The following is a 20877-nucleotide window of genomic DNA, read 5'->3' on the forward strand; positions in this document are numbered from 1 at the left end:
CAAAGCAGTCGTGACACACCGAAATCCAGATTGAACGCTTCCTTTGCCTCGGCACTGTAATGTCATTGTCTCTGCACATAAGCAATGAGGCTCTTATCCTAGAAGAATCCATCATCATCAGCCAGACTCCTAGGACTTCCTTCAAAGGCCTTTCTAAGATAAAGTAATCGAACAGAAACCAGAGGAATCTCGTTATCAGTCTATTTGTAAGCAAATGTTTTGGAGCATGCTGTTTCGAAAACATCGCCAAACTGGGTCAAGAATACAAAAAAGTAGAGCTTTTCCTTGTCCACAAGAATTCTGAGAGGTTGAAGAGCTCACTCCCTCTCAACATTACAAACCTTACCCCTAAGTGGAAACTTGGATCTGCTCTTTACGGCCTACAGTAAGATTTGGGTTTCGAGAGATCTGGATTTAACCAGCAATTCTTTCCCCTTTCCACGTGAGCACACGTCCCTCGTTTCACTGTTCTCTACTCTAGCTGGCAATGAGGTCTTTGAGACGGAGGTTGGGGGGAAGTGCAGGGACTGTGGAGTTACTTCACCCAGCAGCGGAGCAGGGAAGGGGGATCCTTGAGGTTACATTGGAAAAGAGAGGGGGGGGGGGTGTGTTTGGAGTTTGGCTGCAGGTTGAGAGAGCAGAAATTGAAGTTCTCTGTAGCTTTTGGCAGCGACTGTGCTTCATCGTAGGCGTGACTGAAGAACAGAGCCATTAAACTTCAACTGCTCCACTACAGTTACACCCCAAACGTAGTCGATCAGCCAAGACGTGTTTGGTGTCTGACGTCTGATGCATCTTTACTTCTGCCTTGTGATTGGATTGTGATTGGATTATGAGCGGACGACTCAAACCACAGTCGGAGGTGGTCAGAGATGGATCTCGTTCACATTTACTACAAGTGTAAATGGAAAGCGTTTTCTGTGATTCAGTCCTTTTAAGCAAGTGGAAATACATCTGACGAAAAATGTTTTGTAGATCTTAGCTTGCTTCCTCGCGTTTTCTCTCTTATGTGGGTTACCGATGACCCACAAAGTTGTTCTGCAGTCCCAGAGAAACCACTGTTTACAGGAAGTGAGCATTGGTGTGTTTTTTTTTACGCAGGAAAGTAAAATGGGATCTTATTTGGTCATGCTGGAGATGCATTTTATTGACAAGTGTAAACAGAATCTGGTCAAAGTAAATTTAGATACTATACAGATACGAAACGTCTGTTAATGTCAGGTGTAAACAAGCCCAAGTTGTTAGCAGCAGATCCTGTAAGCCCTGTAAGTTGTGGGACCTCCATTAGCATCAATAAGCATTGGGCACTCATTGCCCTGTTGCCAGTTCACCGTGTGTTCATAAGTACTGACCATTGCGTACCGGGAACACCTTACAAGAACTGGCTGATGTTTTGGAGATAATTAGACACAGCCGTCTAGCCACAGTTTGATCCTTGTCGAAGTGTCTCAGATCTTTACATCCTTACTGGACAATCTTACTCTAGTTAACACTTTTCAGTGTCGCAAATAATTCAAATTGAATAAAAAAGTACTGAATTACTCAAATTAAATCAAAGAAATGTAATGTTCAGTATATCCTTGACAAAAAACCCACAAGTTGTATAAGTGGGTAACAACACCTTCTCCGGGGGAAACTACCGTTGTATTCTCCAGCTGGACAACTACTACACCCTACACCAACAAGAGCCCTTGGGCAAGACTCCTAACTCTACATTCTCCAACCGGTGTAACACGATTCACATGTCAGATAAAGGCTGTAAACCACTTTCTCAAAGTCACTCAGAGATTCATATGGTCTGTTTTCGAAGACCCCAGGTCTCGAAGAAGACACAGTTTGTAACTCTGAAAGCTCAGCCACTCTCTAATTTTCCTCACTTGTTGCCACTCTAATGCGCTATGAGGTCATGGAGGAGACCAGCACAACAGTTCCCATTGGCAAAACACATCCATCTCGTCCAGAGTAATTACTGCACCTACACCCTCTGGGCCAAGACAAACAATGACAGGAATCTGCTACAATGGCCTATCTGAGCCTGCTTCGGTCCAGGCTACCCCGAATTTACCCAGCGATAACATTATCTCGCTCATGAGCTTTTAAAAAACTAGGAAGCTGGCCAAATTATTACAACAAGATCTGCTCCACTCACGTCTGGATATAGGAAGTGGCCGTCACTTTTACAGAGCACACACACCATATGCCCTGCTTTATACTGATATCCAGGCGGACGCATGCGGGGCAGACGACTGTTTATAAAGCAGCTACACCAACATGACCTGAAGTCAAATGAAAACAAACCTCTGGGTGGGTTGGGGGAGACTAAAAAACATTACAGCATAAACACCAACCTGCAGGTTATAGGGTCAAGGGTAGATAAGCGGAGTGTTAAGTTTAGGGTCATTCAGAACATCCATGGACATTTGGATATGTTAAGTACGCCTATGGACGTTTCAGAGAGCGGTTCAATGATCACTTTAGTGACCGTCAATGGACAACCAGAATCTTATTGCTGTTATTTAAAGTGATTATTTTTTAATAACTACATTACATTAATTTACGCAAGTCATTCAGAGAATATTTTTTTATAAGTTATTATACCAAATGGTTATAAATGCACTGCCTGACACTGTTTTACCAGAGTTTTGAGAAGATTTGGGGTCTAAAACATGTTTTCGTGCGGAATTGTGTGTATTGTATTTGTTCAGATTTGCCCCTATTTTACCATCATCAACATTCCATATAAAACACAGAAGACACAGGGGGTGTGGCACAGACACAGAGACCACTGGTGGGTTTGGATAGTAAATAAAATGGCAATATCTGGGTTGTAGGCATGGCGGCCGATGACTGGTTCCATCCATCACCAATGTAAAGGAATATGAGCTTATATAAGCTTCTCTACAATGAACCACCATTTCACACCAAACCTTTACTCTGAACGACACTAATACTGTTGTTTTTTTTTACATTCACACTCAAATAAACAAACAAACAAACAAATAAAGCCATGAATAATTAAAGCTCTGACCTGGTGTGTATATGAGTGTATATTGGCCATGCTGGGTGTGAAAAGCCTTGGTGCTGGACTGTGGCCGTGTCTCAGCAGTGTTGGGAGTGGACTGCAGTCGGTTCCGCTCTGTCTCGATGTGCTTCAGTAGAACATTGGTGATTTTACTGCCTCCAATTCCTCGGGCCAGGGCTTTCTTCAGCAGTGCTGTCTGGGCCTCCTTCAGACTGGAAGACACACACACACACACACACACACACAACAGAGATATCACAATCAACCGTTTTTAAAGTATATTCATATTCTGCATTTACAATGATCTTAAATGATCTTACAATGACTCCAGGTTTATTAATCATTTATGAAAGAGCTCATTTATTTTATTGTTCCTCCTACGTTCACTTTTTACATGTGTTAAAGGTGTGGTTTTAGGTTGTGTATCAGTTTTTACACAGCACTAACCAAGCACTTTATAAGGAACATTACACTGATACTGGGCAGAGCCTCCTTTTGCTCTCAAAACTGGATTCCACAAGATGTTGGAAACATGACTTTAAGATTTTGGTCCATGGTGCCATTAATGAAACATCATGCAGTTGACTGCAGATTACTCATACTCTGAATCTCCCATTCTACCACATCCCAAAGCTGATCTACTAGACTACTGGACCAGCACTGAACTCCGGGTAGAAGAACATTGAACTCATTATCATGTGACATGGTGAATCAGCATGCGGTAGGCAGCCCTTAGAAGATGGCAGGAATGAAGGGATGCATATGGTCTGCAACTATACTCAAACAGTCTGTGGTGTTCAAGCGATGATTACCTGGTATTAACAGCGCAATGTATGCCCAGAAAACATTCCCACACCATTACACCACCTCCACCAGCCTGGACTGTTCACACACAGTAGGGTGGGCTCATGGATTCATGCTGTTTGAGCCAAATTCTGATCCTACCCTACCTATTGGTGTACTCCAAGGTTGGAGGTTGTCTGCGTAAACTTTAGAGACTGCTGTGCTGAAAATCCCAGGACATCAGCAGTTTCCATTCCGAGTTGGACTTTATTCACTGCACTGCTGTTACAACTGTATAAATGAACAGGTAAACAGGTGTTCCTGATCAGAGAGTGTGTGTAAATGTGTTGGTTTTAATGATGGATATTTTTTACAAACATGCTTTTTTGGAGGCTTAGTTTCCATGTATGCAGCCTATCAGTTTATGTCAGCACAACCCAATACAAAACACTCCCAAATGTCCTAATATTTGAAGTTATTAACCATTTTCCATGTCGTCCAGCTGTGCACATGGACAGAGATGCAGCTGTGGCCCTTTCCCGCGGCCCACTGGACCATTACGTGCCTTCTTTGGAGAACAAGCCAAATGGCGTTCGCCTGCTGCATTACTCAGAGAATAAATCAGAGAGTAAATATGAGGCAATGCAGGAGGATAAAATATAACAAACACTTGCTTAGCATTGCAGGGTAAACACATGAGAAGGGGCATGATGTCAGGTCTGCAGCTCTATGTACAGGATAAACACACACACATACACACACATACACACAAATGACTAAAACATCAATTATTAAACGTATTCTCAGCTCACTCACAAACTGACATCTTGTGAGGTAGCCCTCCCTTCTATAAAACAAGCACAGCACATGACATTTGGCTTGGGCCCAGTGTACACCCCTGGAGCACCCCCCTGGATTTGCACTGAGCTTGTAAATAGTAACCACTGTTTAAACCCAACTCTGAAACAGCAAAGTAAGTTTGACAGCTGCTTTAAGGAGCAGTTAGGGAAAAAAATAGTAACATGATTGATCTCTGACGGGTCTGACGTGTGCTTCTTTAGCTCACAACAGATGCTAGACTAACATTCCTAACAAACACAGGACGTAGCTGGTCAAAGACTCCAAAAACATAAATTATTTGCTTGGAATTGGATGACTGCTCCACCGTTCAACTCTGTGGAGACGTTTATATAACGTCTGTGTTTAAGACTAAGGTCAAATGAAAGTCACGGCAAAAGTGTCTAAGTCACGGCAAAAACGTGGAATGGTGACACAGCTAAAGTGGATTCCACAGGTAGTTGCTAGAGTGTTGCTACAAGATTCCAGGTTGTTCCTATAGTGTTGCTTGGTGGTTGCTATGGTGCTGCTATGGTATAGCTGTAGTCTCCAACATGGTGTGGTAGCTCACTGGCAGATAGTGGTGTTATCTGTTGCACCACATCAACCACTGTGTTGCTATGATATAGCTGTTGGTTGCTAAGCTGTTGCTAAGCTGTTGCTAGGTGGTTGCTAAGGTGTTGCTATGACATAGCAGTTGGTTAGTAGGTGTTTTTATGGTATAGGTGTGTGGTAAAATGTGGGGTGCCAAATATTTTTGCCCTAAAGATGGTTGGCCCAAAAGCTCATCTGTTTGTCTCATAGGTCTGTGTCCACAAACTTTTGGCCAAAATGTGGGGCTCCAAAACTTTTGCCCAAAAGACGGTTGGTCCAAAACCTCCTCCATACACAGACAGTAAGGAGGGAAATGGAGTCGGACTGATTCAAAAAGCCCAACGCATAAAACTATGTTTGTGGTTCTATGATATTGCCAAAATTGAAAAATGGGACCTGTAAAATGTTAAAAGCTAAAAGTTTATGGACACATTGCAATGCTTTCCTGAGTGAGGATTGGTCAAAATCATGTGTTTCAGTCTTTCTGTACTAAAACTCTTTTATCCACAACTACAGGAGGAGTAGCGTCCTAATAAAGCAGGGGGAATAATAAGTAAGAAAGTAATAAAAGAAATAACATAAATATGATAACAATAAAGTTGCATAATCTGCTAGGTTGCTTGAATGTTGCTAGTTGGGTTGTTATGGTATCCTGGGGGGTTGCTATGGTGTTGCTTAGTGGTTGCCAGAAGGGTGCTATGGTGTTGTTGGGTGGCTGCTGTGAAGTTGCCTAGTGGCAGCTAGGGTGTTCATAGGTCTTTATGGTATCCATGGTATCCGAGCAGGTTGTATATTGCTGCTGTCAGGCATTTTCACTTCTGGCAGTTGTTCTTTACATGGTGTCAAACTTTGACTTCCACTGAACGTTAGGAAGCTTTCGTTATTTACAGGTTTCGGATCAGTGCTGCTGTCCCTCTAATCTACATCCTTTACAGGTGGTACAACAGTCCACTCAAACTCCTAAACACTCCTTCCTTTTCTCTCCCCCATGTGCTGAGCTGCCCCCTGCTGTCTGTTCTCCATCTGTGGTTGGCTGCTCTTGCCTACCCATTGGATCCCGCTGCATAACCCCCCCAAAAGGTTTAGCTGGGCACCTCCTAAACCCCTTGTGTTCTTCCCTCCTTTCTGTTTTCCCTCTTTCTCCTGCACTTGTATTGACCAGACCTGGCTCTCCACTACCCTGCTGCCCGCTGTCCTGCTCTGGGGCCTCGTATGGATTCATCCTCACCTCACTGCATTGCTGTGCTTGCTAATGGTTGCTTCATGCCGCATTTGCCATTTTTCTCTTGATTCAGTTTTGTTTTATCGTTGTTTTTATTCCTGTTTTGCTTTTTATAGTTAATATTCGGTGTCCACCTGAGGAGGATGGGTCCCACTTTAGAGACTTGGTTGCTCTCAAGGTTTCGTCCTCTTGGCTTGCTCAAAACAGGCCTGGACCCGAATCTCTGTAAAGCTGCTTTATGGCAACGTTGGTTGTGAAAAGCGAATAAGGTGAATGAATATATTTAAATTGAATGAAATGTACCCATTTATGTGTAAAAGTACATTCTGATAAGCCTCACAGGAGAAAGAGTTCAGCTCTCCATCAACGTGTTTGTGAACACGGCTGATTCATACTGGAGTAAAGACCTCATTTACACTGTGGACGAGGGTGGACGGGTGTGCTGATAGATTGGGAAATTGCAGTCTTTCAGTAGAGCGTGGAACATGCTGCTTTGGCCCTTCAGCTGGAGCCATGCAAGCACATTCACAATCAGCCTGCTCAGGGTCCATTGTGAGGGAGCTGTTTCTGTAAAGCCAAGCCTTTCCTTCCGCAGGTTAAAGCGATAATGTGACGAATAAACAACTACAGGATTAAAAAAGCTTAACAACCAGTTGTTTATTCTCAAAACAGATTAAAACGATTTTGACATAATGTGAATGAGGTGAAGCTGTTCTTTCCATATATCAGAATGCCATGACAAATGGACTAACAGAAATGCTCCAAAATGACTTAAAAATGTAATCTTTAAAATGTATCCTGCTCTTGTAAAGTTGGAACTTTGTGGTTAGGTGCTTTTTAAAGTGATTTTTGTTCTGCCTTGTTTATTTTTTTATATCTCTTATTTATTTGATATATTTCTTGTTTATTATTTATATTTCTGCTCTGAAACTGCAGATGAAATGTGTTTCACCTGGGACTGGGGGTACTTAAGGAGCCTCAATACCGTAGTTCTCCGAGAAGTGAACCGTCTGGAACCTCTAGGACGCCCCGAGGTTCCTTGCACGTTCCGGTGTGTTCGGGTCAGCTCCGGTTCTTTACCCACGTTCAGGAGCAGGTCTCCCTGCTACTCACGCGACTAGCGAGGCTCGCTCGCTTCATGTCAAGATTCTCAGGTTACCCACGTCCAAGCAAGGCGACCCACGCTCGTGGCAGCACGCTGCGCATTCAGGTTAGGTCGGCCTTGCCATTTGGTCTAGCAGCTGGTTCCCCAGCTACCCCTCTCGTTATTAAAAGGTAAAGGTAAAGGTGCACGTATTTGTCACTGTGAGTCCTCCGCATTTAACCCATCTGTGGTAGTGAACACACACTCACACACACACTAGTGAGCTAGGGGCAGTGAGTACACACACACACCCAGAGAGGTGGGCAGCCAACTCCAGCGCCCAGGAACAGAGAGGGTAAAGGGCCTTGCTTAAGGGCCCAACAGTGGCAGCTTGCCAAGCCAGGGAATCGAACCCACAACCCTGTTATCGATAACCCGGCGCTCTGACCGCTTTAGCTTTAGTGTCCCCATGCCCAGGCTCTGCCTGTTGGTTTAGGTTCAGGTTCCCTCTTTGGTTTTCCATTAACGTCTGCTCAGCTCCCAGCTCCTCCCAGTCCCAGGTTTGTTGTGTTCGCCGTTTAGATTGTCACCTTGTGGTTGTGTTCACGGTTTTGCCCTCTTATTGCTACTCATGTTTTTCATACCCCTAGTGTTAATGTTCGTTTTGTTAAATAAACCCTCTTGCGTTCCATCTCTGTGAGTGTTCATCCCTTCACGTCTGGCCTAACATGCCATGACAGATTAATGTTTATTTAATGTATATTTAATTATAAACAAATAAATAAATAAATACCAGATGTATTTTATGTGTGTTTGTAGTAGGGATACACCAATCCAATACTAGGATCGAATATCGGTCCCGGTCCTAACAAAGTTAGCTGGATCGGGTATCAAGATAACTAGGCCAGTACACAAGACCGATTCCAAGGCCACCAGTATTCTAGGCTTCAGAACTCAGGACTAGACATGACACACATATAATAACAAACAGCAAGTTTTACCCTATCTAACCAGCGCAGTGCCATTAACCTGTCATCAACTATCAGCAAATAATCTAGAGCAGCGCAGAGAAGCGCGAGCGGGAGATCTCTAACATACAGTCCCAGAAGTGTCCAAAATCACAAAATATCAGTAAATTCTAGATATAAGTCCCCCATCAGCATTCTTAAAAGCCACAGCTTTGCTGTTTCTGGCGTTTTTTAGCAATAGAGATAGACAAGAGCTGAACTGTTCGTTTGGAGAAGTGCGCCTGTCATGGAGGACAGCCGAGAGCCAGGGGGAGGAGTAATGACATCACTGCCACAGCTGGTCTTCCATATAAGGAGAAAGGAGGAGCTCCTAGCTCTTTTTTGGTCTCATAGACTTAAAAAAAACTTGAACACGGTGCCAAGGTATTTATTTTAGTGACAAATAAATAATTTGGTTCATTTATATCTGTGTTCACTTGATATAGTTTGTTTTACAAATTACTTGAGTAATGGGTAAAGTAATGTTCAAGTAACTCCTGATACCTTAAGTCTCTTGCACATGGTGAAATATATGGTATCGGATCGATGTTGGATCGGTATCTATCGGTATCGCTATCAGAACAGACAAAGTCATCCCTAGTTTGTAGCTTGCTTCTGTTATTTTGCTGCTACTTTTATTTATAGAAATGAAGAATAATCAGTTACTGTTTTAGCGGTAATGAAGTTGTGTAAAGGTAACTTTAGAGGTCTGCCTTCAGTTGCTAAGAGAAAAAAAAAACAGTTTTATATGTACTGTATTATATGTCATGCAAAAAACCTTGTATCTCCAAAATGTGGCCAAGTTTATCCATACGTTATTCCAGAACGTTTTATAACTGAAACCGTCACCAAGCAGCTTTACAGAATGATGCTTGCTGAAGACCTGTAAAGAGCTGATTGACCTTCTGTAGTCCTGTGACCCACATCTGCATGGGGAGTATGATAAAGCAAGAGATAAAAGCGGAGACCTGATAACAGGCCGAGGCGCAGGCATTCAGACAAAACAGCCCATATGTTTAGTGTTGAATATCAAAGCCCCGATCACAGATTTGCAGATTTCTCCATTGTCATCCAAAACACACTCCATTAGTAATATGATTTCAGACGTTCAAACGAAAGCTGCATGTCCAATTATAACATATGATAATATTTTCATGCTAATCTAACAGAATTCATCAATCTTTCGCTTATTGTACATTTACTGTCGTCAGGAACGCAGTGGGAACGACTTCAGTTGCAGCACTGTCGTCAGCAAAGAGCCAACCACAATAAATCTGCTTCAGGGAGAAGCACTCCATCTCATACACTGATAATCTCAGCCTGGCAGAAGATTCAGTGATATTACAGAGAGATCTATTTTTCATTTCGGAGTAGAGGAGCTGTGAGAAAATCTGGAGGGTTATTTAAGGTCTATGCTGTAGGCAAACACACACACACACACACAAAATCTATTTTCATACATTGTTAGGACGAGGCCATAGGATGACAGGCAAGTACCTATATTATTTTTACACACATAGGTGTTTACATATCCATATATATATATACATACATACATACACACATACACACACACACACGAAAAGCCCTTTCTAATGTTCAGAGCATTGCACTTCCGTTTTTTCTTGTACAAAAAACACACACACACACACACACACACACACACACACACACACACACACACACAGACACACACAGCCACTGTCTGGGTTTAGCCAACTGTACTGCAGTGTGAACAAACAGTACAGTAGACTTGTTGTGGAGAGGAGGAGTGCCTCCTGTAGACAAGACTGGGTAGCACAACTTGAACAGATTTTTTGAAGTCATGTTAGTTTGTTTAGTCATGTTGTTAGTTTGCACAGAACAATGCATCATATCATATAATATAATTTCATAACATATCATATAGGGCCAATTTCCTGCCTATGTACAGCCAGCAAATACTAAAAGAATTTTTTTAAATAAGTTTTAGAAAATGATTTGTGACTGGTGGTTTGACTGCAGCAGGTGGTGAAAAGACACATCAAAGTTATTTTTTTCAACTTTGAATTAAACTTTTAATGAGTTAAACTTCTACCAAGCATCACTGTGTGCACATAGATTTTAATATACCCTGAATAATAACTGAGCTATTGTTTTAGGGGTGGAAACACTTGAGTGAATGTATTTTGGTATACTTTGTATCCACTTACACTGTTCAACAGAAAAGTCACATCTCACTGTCCTTACTTCTAATCTCAATTAAGGTTAAAGAAAAAAAGATTCATTTCATGTCATTATGGAGCATTTATATTGGTCCATTTATCATGATATTCTGACACTGTGTCAATAACAACTGCCAGACTCACATTATGTCAAAAGGTTAAAAAGTATCATATTTAACATAGGAAGTGCATAAAAACCATGTGGTGTACACATATAATCACATGTGATATTTGTATGCACAGGAAATGATCACAAAAGGAAAACATACATACATTACAGTTTTGTAAAAGAAAACCCATGAGAAAAACAAAGAGGTACCTCACCTGAAAGGCTGCCAGCGTAATGAGTGTTTCTTCTTAGTATCAGATGCAGGGTTGTTTGAGCTGCTCCAGAGGCCAGTGGTGGTGATGAGAGGTGGGACAGTAGTAAAAGGTGTGACAGTAGTAACGAGTGTGACAGTAGTAACAGGTGTGACAGTAGTAGCAGATGTGATGCTGGAACCATGTGAATTAGGTGCTGGTACAGTGGCTGGTGGAGCACTAGTCCAGCTTTGTTGGTTCCTAAGCCACACACTCACAGCCGGAGTAACGCTGGAGTGTTCACAGCGATGGCCGTGGAAACCTGTCCGGCACTGACAGATATTGGGCTGCCGGCACACTGCTCTGTTATGGCAGCGAGGGAGACACCTCGCTATGAAGAGAGAGAGAGAGAGAGAGAGAAAGAGAGAGAGAATAAGATCCTCTTATATCTGTTATAAAGCTGCTGTAAGTACAGATGCTGCTGCTGTTAGCTAACAATGTCAGAAACCACATAAGCAACTCTACTAGAGTCCCAGAATTCACTTCTAAATTATTTGAATCTCCTCTTGGTGGTGTGATCGAGCACTGATTTGAAGCAGGTCAACAACTCTCAGTAAGAGCTAGCCAGGCTTCTAAACATGGTGGAGGTAGTTTCACATGCTGTTCCTTTAACTAAGACCCTCAGAGTAAACAATGAAACCAGATTCACCACATTAGAGTTGGGCGGTACTGAGGCTCTGCTGTGTTTGGATTTGTAGACAGCAATCTAGGCTAAGATGGTTTATCTAACAGGCTAAACTGAGGCTCAAATCACACACATGTTTACAGAATAAAACCTCATATTTGAGAGCACAAAGGTAAGTAAATGGTCTTATGAGTGTCGAATTCTTATTCAAATACTTATCAAAGTGTCCACAATACGATGTGTTTAATCCTATAATATACAGTACCCTGCTACTGAGTAGTGATTTGTACACACTAGCAAAGCTTATCAAAGGCTTAGGTTTACAGTCGTCCATGTCATTGCTTTGTACGGCCCGTTCCACGCGGACCCATGCTGGGATGTTTTGAATACTGCTGGCCCTTTAAATCCCTAGGGGTCAGGCGCGTGGCGATTAATTGGTTAAATCCAGATAAAGAGAGGTTAGGAGAAGGTGAGGATTATGAGCAGCTGAGTAGCTAGAGTAGATAGGCCAAGCCAGCTGGGGTTGACCCAGGTTAACAGGAGAGTGAGATGTTTGCCTTTTTCAAGCTCACTGGCTTACAGTTGGAAGAGAAATGCCACTGCTACCCTTCCAGAAAGCAGATTAGAAAGACTAACCAAATGTTTTCATCATTGCAGACAAATATTAGAATTAAAAATATCTTCTGTGCTATATAAAACAAGACTTTTATTATGGAGAAACTTTAGGTCTGAAGAACAGAACCAAAGCATGATGCAGTAAATGCAGTGAGGCAACTTCAGAGAGTGTGTGACTCTATAGTTTATACAGCAAGTGTGCTAGCCGGCTGGCATAAGTGCTAATCCAGCTAAAGTTTAAGTTACTTACTAGCCAAACATTCAGCAACATCCACAACATCCACAGTCCACAAGCTATCGTCGCACCTCCACCCCACACATACGCACTCTTCACCCTGCACTTACTACAGGAACTCCTATGCTCAGTCACACAGTACATACAAAGACTTCTCCCCACCCACACTACACCTTTTTTTGTAAATGAATGTAAATATTTCAGATTATATAAAACCTGTAAATTTAAGCTACTTTAAACCAGTGCAATATTGTAAGTAAAGTGATGTATAATGTGTATATAATCTATAGGTATAGTATAAGATCACATGTAAATATTTAGTATTTCTATTTTGTAAATATGTGTTTATTTTACTACCGTGAGGGACGATGCACCTAAGCTTTTCACTCACCTTTACACCTGTGTAATGTGACATGACAATAAACTTGATTTGATTTGATAAGCTATTAGCTACGAGCTTTATGCCGATCAACTGTTTCTAGCTGTTCTGCCGCTGTAATGTTATTTACTGTGTATAGCGCTTCAGTTATGTCCTTCGGGCTGAATGCTTTTCTATAATAAGAGTCTTGTGCTTGAAGCTGTAAGGTACTTGACTCCACTGTGAGCTTTGAAAGGGGTGTTGCAGTTAGGGCTGGGCAACATGACAATATTTTATCATATTTTGATCAATTTTTGTATAGTGGTACACAGTATGCTTTCATGAGTATATGGTGGAGATTGTTGGTGCTTAAAGAACACTGATTATCTGCACATTTCATTACAAAGCGTGTAATCAATCCTATTGAATTCAAAGGAGTGAAGTATGTTTTGACTAAAATCACAGTACTCAGTATGGGAGAGCAATTGAATAGCAGTTTTGACAATTTGTACGCTGATGGTGCATTTTGTCTGCAAGACAAAATACTGCAATAAATATCACACACCATAAAAAATGTCTTGAAAAATTGTGATGTAATATTTTTTCCATCTTGCCCAGCTCTAGTGGCAGAATTCCCATCATTTTTCTAAATGGTTTCTAAATGGTTAAGATGTGAACAAAGCCATTCAGAGTGGGTTTGATGTGAAATGCACTGTTCTAGTGCCGAGTTTTTAAAACGTATTTAAACTGGTTGAAGGATACTCACACGCGTGTGAACACCAAGAACAGTCCCCAAAGGAAATGTATTTATTCAGATTTGCCACTATTTTACCATCATTGACATTCCATATAAAACTCAGACACAGGTGTCCAGTTTGGATAGTAAATAAAAAGGCTATATTTGTGTCGTAGTCATGGTGACAGACACCTGGTTCCATTCCAGCACCACTGTAAAAAAACAGTACTGTAAGTGACTCTACACTAAACCAGTTTCCCACCAAACCTCCACTCTGAATGTGTTCACCACAAACACTGAAATATGCAGGAATTTGTCATCCAAACCATTTTCAACATGTACAGATGTTTAAGAAAAAGGTGATCTGCTCCATTTAGTCTGTTCAACAGCTCTGAAGGTTTTAGCTGGATTGAGAGAAAGCAGGAGACAGTGCTCTCAGTGTGGTCCATTAGCTTCATCCCCACGGTCACGGCCTCACATCACTCAGCACTCAATTCTTATAAACAATAGGGGGGTCTGAACCATGCGGTGCTGTCCTCTCCAGCCTTATCTCTTATCTGCATCCATCTTGTTTAATTCAGCCCTGCTCTGGTGTATGTCAGCAGAGATCTATAGCACAGCACTGAAATGATTAGGAACACGACAGCATGGAGGGAAGACAATGGCACGGTGCATTGCTAAAATGTAACTATCACAGGAGATGAAGCCACATTTAATTATGACTGAATAAAAATTTTAATCTGATTTGAATTACTCACGCTTTGTACACTGCTTTGTCTTCAGCTGCACTGTCCATTCAGGGCAGCATTTAGCACCGCACACATTGGGCCTAGAGACAGAGGGCAGCAGAGAGTATGAGAGAAAGAAGCAGCATGTAAGGCTTGTGGATGTACATCACATATTTAATCCAGTACCAGGCCAATATAACATAATCAGTCCAGTACTAGGCCAATTTGACATAATCAACCCAGTACTAGGCCAATATGACATGATCAATCCAGTACTAGGCCAATATGACATAATCAATCCAGTACCAGACCAATATGACATAATCAGTCCAGTACTAGGCCAATATGACATAATCAATCCAGTACTAGGCGAACATGACATAATCAATCCAGTACCAAGCTAATATGACATAATTAATCCAGTACTAGGCCTATCTTTAATTCAGCAGTAGGTCTATTAACATATTTAAATCAATCCTACAGAATGCTTATATAACATATTTAACCCATTAAATGACAATCAATCCAGTAGTAGGCCCACTGGTGACATAAATAATATAACAACAAAAATAAATAAAATTAATGACTTAGTAAGACGCGGGAACGAGATAATTAAGTCATGGCCACCACTTAGTAAGACATGGGAACAATATAATTAAGTCGTGGCTACCACTTAGTAAGACATTGGAACAATATAATTAAGTCGTGGCTACCACTTAGAAAGGCATGGGAATGAGATAATCAAATCAAGGCTATGATTTAGTAAGATAAGACATTGTTCCCACGTGGTGGCCACGACTTAATTACTTCATTGTCACGCCTTACTAAGTCGTAGCCACAACTTAATATTAATTATGTGGCATGATGTCACTAGCGGGGCTCTGTATATTAGAGCTGACACAATATATGAAAGGATTAGTTTGCATTAAACATCTGAAGTTAGAAATCCCTTCTGGTTCTGGGCAAAAAAATCTTTTTGTTTGTTTAAACATTTTGTAGCATGTTCAGAAAGTGTTTAGCACCCTGTCCGTGTGTGTGTGTGTGTGTGTGTGTGTGTGAAGAGAGAGAGAGTAAGACGATAGCAGAGAGCGCAATAGAGTGCGTCGTCAGGTAAAGCTCAGTTTGATGGATGAAGTGTCTCACAGACTCTGCTGGTTGACCTCTTACAAAGGACTTGTAATGTCTCTGCCTCTCCTCTGTAACAGGCCTCCAGCTTTTGCCCCACAAATCGTGCCATCTAACTTGAGCTGCTAAGGCATGAGAGGACCATTCGATAGAAGCTGTCCATTCACTTTCATTCATTTGGAATTAAACTTCGAACCAATACTAAAAGTATCAATTGCGACTAAAACAAATGCAATAAAATTGATTATGGAGCAGACGTCTGCAGTTGTTCTTTTTATGAATTATTTTAAGTTGCCTTGTTATCTACTTATTTCCTATAATGTTTAAATTACTTGTGATTGTGCCTTCTCGTGTGGCATGCAAATGTTCAAATTGATCTGGTTCTTCACTGAACACTGATTTTTGTTGTGAATGGTTTATTAGTCATCTTTCAATGATGATCAATTAATACATGTTAAACATTAAAGTTGTTATTCAGTGGTTGTTTAACAAAGATAATGATTACAAATATATATAAAGTCAATGTCTGGCTCAAGACATCTCCAAAATGCAGTGAGAATGAAGAAAACAATGTAAGCATTAGGCATACATGACATTATCAATCTTATAAATTGTCTATAACACAATCAATCCAGCAGTAGGTCTATATGACAATCGATCCAACAGTAGGCATACATTACATAATCAATCAAGCAGTAGGCCTGTAAGACATAATCACTCCAGCAGTAGGCCTATATGACATAATCAAGCCTACAGAATGTCTATATGACCTAATCAATACAGCAGTAGATCTACAAGACATAAACAACCCAAGAGTAAGCCTATAAGGATTAATCAATCCTGCAGAAGGTCTATATGTCCATATCCATATGTCAATCAATCGAAGTGTAGGTGTATATGACGTAATCAAAGTGAAGTGAAGTAGTACTACAATGTGGGATATTATGCAAAAGATCAACTTTTAGCTTAAATGTGCAAAGAAGCTCTATTCATTTTGTTCTTAAGTAATAATGACGATTTTGGGTGTGGAGATTCGGGTGTGTGAATTTGTTGCGATGAGATTGGTGACAGTCTAAGCCCAGCAACATTAGCCTACTGCTCCTCTAAACGGCATTATTTGGAATGAAACGTCGCTGAATGCAGAAGCTCTAAAGTCCTAGGCCCCGTAAGAACCTCCAGACTGAGAGAAAAACCCCAGGGCTCAAACTGACCCCTCGCCCTTTGCTGAATTCAGTCAGAGGAGAATGGCATCAATGAATAAGACTGAGGCGCCCCCGTCCCTGGGCCTCCGTGCCGCCTGAGTCCACACCACAGATATTGTTTTTCCCACACCGGCTCTGCCGTTCCTCCTCCTCATGTGAGTAAACAGAGCTGGATTAGGAGCCTTTGCTTGGTCTGCTTGGCCAGCGTCTGTTTGTCTAGTGGCTTGTGGGAGAAGAAGCAATTAGCACGCTAACTCAAACTTGGGTGTCGATCTTGTACTTCAAGGCCTCCGACCGGCGCTCATGAACTAGACCTTTTTTTTTTACAGCTTTAGCAGGGATTTGCTAATTAGTTACAGTTTTGGGGCTTTATTGTGACTCTGCCCTAGAGTAATGGGAGGATGCTGGGGGCTCGGCTACCCCGCTGTGCAGACTCAAACAGAGCTATTGCAGGCCATGAATTCCAGCACGACCCCTGACCTTTGGATCATGTACGAAGCTAATTCAACAAATGTCTGACAGACTGTTTTGGAAATGGGAGTTTCTGGGTGAAATCATCTTTTGCTTTGTTAGCACTGTCTATAAAGACTTATATAAAAAAAGGAATAACATCCATTTGTCAAACTTCCTGCATCCAGAGTTGGTTTGGTGTGAAATGGGTCACTGTAACTGACTGGGATTTCTTTAAAGTGGTGGTGAATGGAACCAGGTGTAAATCACAAATATAGCCATATGATTTAGTACCCAAACCCACCAGTGAACCCACACATCTTTTTAGGTTTATATGGAATATTATTGGTCTTTAGGGTCATGCAACACCCTTCATGTATTCCTCCACAATTTTAATGATATACTGGTTCCATCACCACCAGTGTGAACAGTTTTGCATGTGTCATAGAAGTGTAAGGATTATCAAAATAACTGGAAGAGCTACTTTGGATGTTTTTCCGGGAGCTTTCCACAGGATTCAGAAACCAATATCAGCCCAGCATGTGTGTTTCCACCTGCTGTGCAACATCTGTGCAAATGTTAGTATGCAAGTTTACAACTGTTTATGTTTGCGGTCTTTGAAAATGAGCCTCCAGCCTTACAGAAGCAAACTCTCCCATTAGCAGAGCATCTTTCTTGATTTCTAATAAAGCTGCGATCATCCACTTCAATCTGTTTCACCTGAAAAAAGAGGTGCTGTGAGGTGACCATGTCAGCTTTCATGTCCGGGTGGGCTTCTCATGTAAAGCTGACACCTAAACTATACATTCCAAATTACACATGAGTGCTGTTTACAGTGGCAGAATGAGTCAAGGTTTACAAGACTCATAAAAACTTGACCAGACTGTAATAACCTTCAACACAACGGTCCAAAGTAGCTCTTAACAATACTACCTTAGTCTTCCCAGTTCAGAGCTTCACCACCCTTACTGAGCACAGTTTGGTCCCTCAACTCCTGAGTTGTCAGGGTGTTTTCCAGAACCTTCTTAAAGTCACCCACAAGTCTTTCTTGATGGCTTCTCCAAAACTCCTCCTGTTTCTGTGATTTCACATCTACCACTGCCAAAGCTGCAACCTTTTTTGTCATTGAAACTGGGAGATGGGTACTGAAAGGGAAAAAGGCCCCCTTCCTGGATCAGGGCCTTGTCATGGCAGAAGGGCTTGAGTGGTCCCGTAAGGGTCTCCCAAGATGAACCGTCCTGAGGTGAAGATCCTCACAAACACAATACAAAAGCATCCTTATTAAAGAAGTACAAAAATACAGAGTAAACTCCTGGAGAAAGGTCTGGGGGCCGTGTCTGCAGCCTGCACACATAACATGGAAGGACCCACCACCTGCAGGTTCCAGATTGAGATTGTGGTGAAATGCACATCAGGCAAAGGGCAATTGTCAAGAAGCCTATGGCTGCTTAAAGTCCCTACAAGCACTCATAGAACACTTCTCATTCAATCACATTGTGAGGTCTGAACTACACTGTATGGCCAAATGTTTGTGGACACCCCTTCTAATGAATGCATTCATCTACTAGTTTTTGGAACTGCCGCTGATGCAGGATCACTAAGCAGTCTACACACTCGGAGGCTCCCCAGCTCCAATACTAATAAGCTAACAGACACTTGTGCTGGACAACATCACACAAAAAGAAAAGAAAGGGGAGGAAGTGCCATCAACCCATTCCTGAGAAAGCAAGGCCAATTGTGCTATCTCTGATTCCGGCTGCTGATGGCAAGTAGCATGCCCCCCCCCCCAATTTGACCAGATTTGGCAGATGACTTTGCTACGGAAACAAAAATACATTGGAAAAAAAGCATGTTCTACCCCTCTCCCCCGTTTGTGGCCCACTCTCCCCTGTGTAGTAAGTGAACATACCATCCTTTGTACCATAGAAATAATAAGACGTCTATTCTTTCTGAATAGATTTCCTGCCTGTTTTCTGACCGGGCATTTTGATGTCAGATGAACAGCCTGAGTCCCTGTTCTGTCTTCTTTTTCTGCAGCAGTAAAATATGGCAGTATTTTTTAGGCATCAAAAGCCAGCTATTATTTCAGAAAACTAATGGGATAATTCCAACCCTAACACAGAGTAATTCAGCAGATCAATACTGATCTGTCACTATGCTATGCTATGCAACTGAATACTTATATAAATATATAAATAAATATAAATAATAATCCCCAGCTTAACTCTAGGCTGTTACTTTTATTTATGTAGATATTATTATTCAGTCTGGGTCAATCAAACGAAACATACAACACTGCAGATCTGACGACTAGCAATAACTGCAGCTAAAACTTTTGTTAAACAATCTTTTAAGTATTTGTAAACAATAATCATAATAATAGTAATAATAATTCCAACTTAAATGGTGCAGCAGTTACATTCTGGCACATCCTTTTTGACCAATAGGAGAAAGTAGGTTACCGTGACACTGCTTGCTCTTAGTAACCTCTTTCCACAGCTCCCTTGTGGTCATTCCACTGGGAGGAATGGAACTGTACTGGTTGAATGTGTGTTTACTTTCTCCAGGGGTGCTTGGGTGGTGCATGTTCACACTGCACACAGTAAAATTGATCAGTGTGTAGAATCCATCAGTGCTTTCGGTGAGCTACCCTACTTTTACTGTTGTATAAGGATGGACAAGGCTTTGGTTCTTGTTGGATGCGCTGTGTTTTTTTACCCCTAAGTGAACACGGATCAGTAAGAGCTTCTTATTGGTTTATTGAATAGGATAGAATGTGAGTGATGTGTAATATATGTGTATAATCCTATTCATGTGTTTCTTGCTCATAATTACTTATTACAGATCGAGTACTCCGGCCACCCTTTGGTCTGTGGACATGGGTTAAAGGTGTAGTAGTAAATCTGCTGGTGTGTTTTATGAGTCTGACCCAATGTGATGTTTTTAACACGTCTGTTTTGATCTGAAAGCTTCCTCTTGTTTGAGGTTGTTCTGAGTGAGTCTTGGCCTTCCACCTTTCTGGAGGCAGGAAACTCGAATGCGCCTGACTCTCTTTGTTACTTTGGAGGTGTCATAGACCCTGCTGATGGGCTTTGAAATGATGCCAGTTCTAGAGATTTGTCCAGTTCTCCGAGAGCCTTTGAACCAAGGGCAGTTAGCGTGACTAAACTCAACGGCAACACCATCCCTCTCCAGTGGAGAAAGAACTGCTGTTGTGTTCAGAACATTCATTAAAACAATCATGTGTGTCTGCAGTTAGAACAATGGTGGGTAAAAGATATTGTAAAGTAATGTATATATATATTGCTTTTATAACTGGCCATTGTTTAGAGCAATCCAAATCCAAGCCCCCAGTGACCATCACCACAGACCTTTGTCACAGACACAAGTGCTTGAGGAGACAAGACTCAAAATGAGAACATCTCCAAAAAAGAACCAGGGAGAAAGAACTATTAACACAATTGAACCTCACTAAGAACATGAAAAGGAACGCTAAGAGGGCCCAAGACTCAAAAGGAGAACCTTCCTAAGAAAAAAAAATCCCTGAGAGGAACCAAGACTGAAACGTAGAACAGCTCTAAAAGCATGAGAAAGAACCACTGAGAGAAACCAAAAGGAGAATGTTTAAAGAAAATCAGAAAGAATCTTTAAAAGGACCCAAGACTCAAAGGGAGAAAGAACCATTAATGA

At 41.6% G+C, this 20877-nt stretch overlaps 1 protein-coding gene across 2 annotated transcripts in view; it reads right to left on the minus strand.

Moving 5' to 3' along the window:
* The window catches only part of ltbp4 (latent transforming growth factor beta binding protein 4), an 85349-nt gene that overhangs the window by 60029 nt on the left and 4443 nt on the right, over nt 1–20877 (minus strand). For both annotated transcript variants that reach the window (XM_072695307.1, XM_072695305.1), the window contains exons 2-4: nt 14441–14511; nt 11078–11444; nt 3029–3234 (exon numbers count right to left, since the gene is read on the minus strand). In XM_072695307.1, the coding sequence (XP_072551408.1) occupies nt 3029–3234; nt 11078–11444; nt 14441–14511 (644 nt within the window). The remainder of the gene's footprint in view (nt 1–3028; nt 3235–11077; nt 11445–14440; nt 14512–20877) is intronic.

This window comes from Salminus brasiliensis, chromosome 13, assembly GCF_030463535.1.
Source record: "Salminus brasiliensis chromosome 13, fSalBra1.hap2, whole genome shotgun sequence".
NCBI lineage: Eukaryota > Metazoa > Chordata > Actinopteri > Characiformes > Bryconidae > Salminus > Salminus brasiliensis.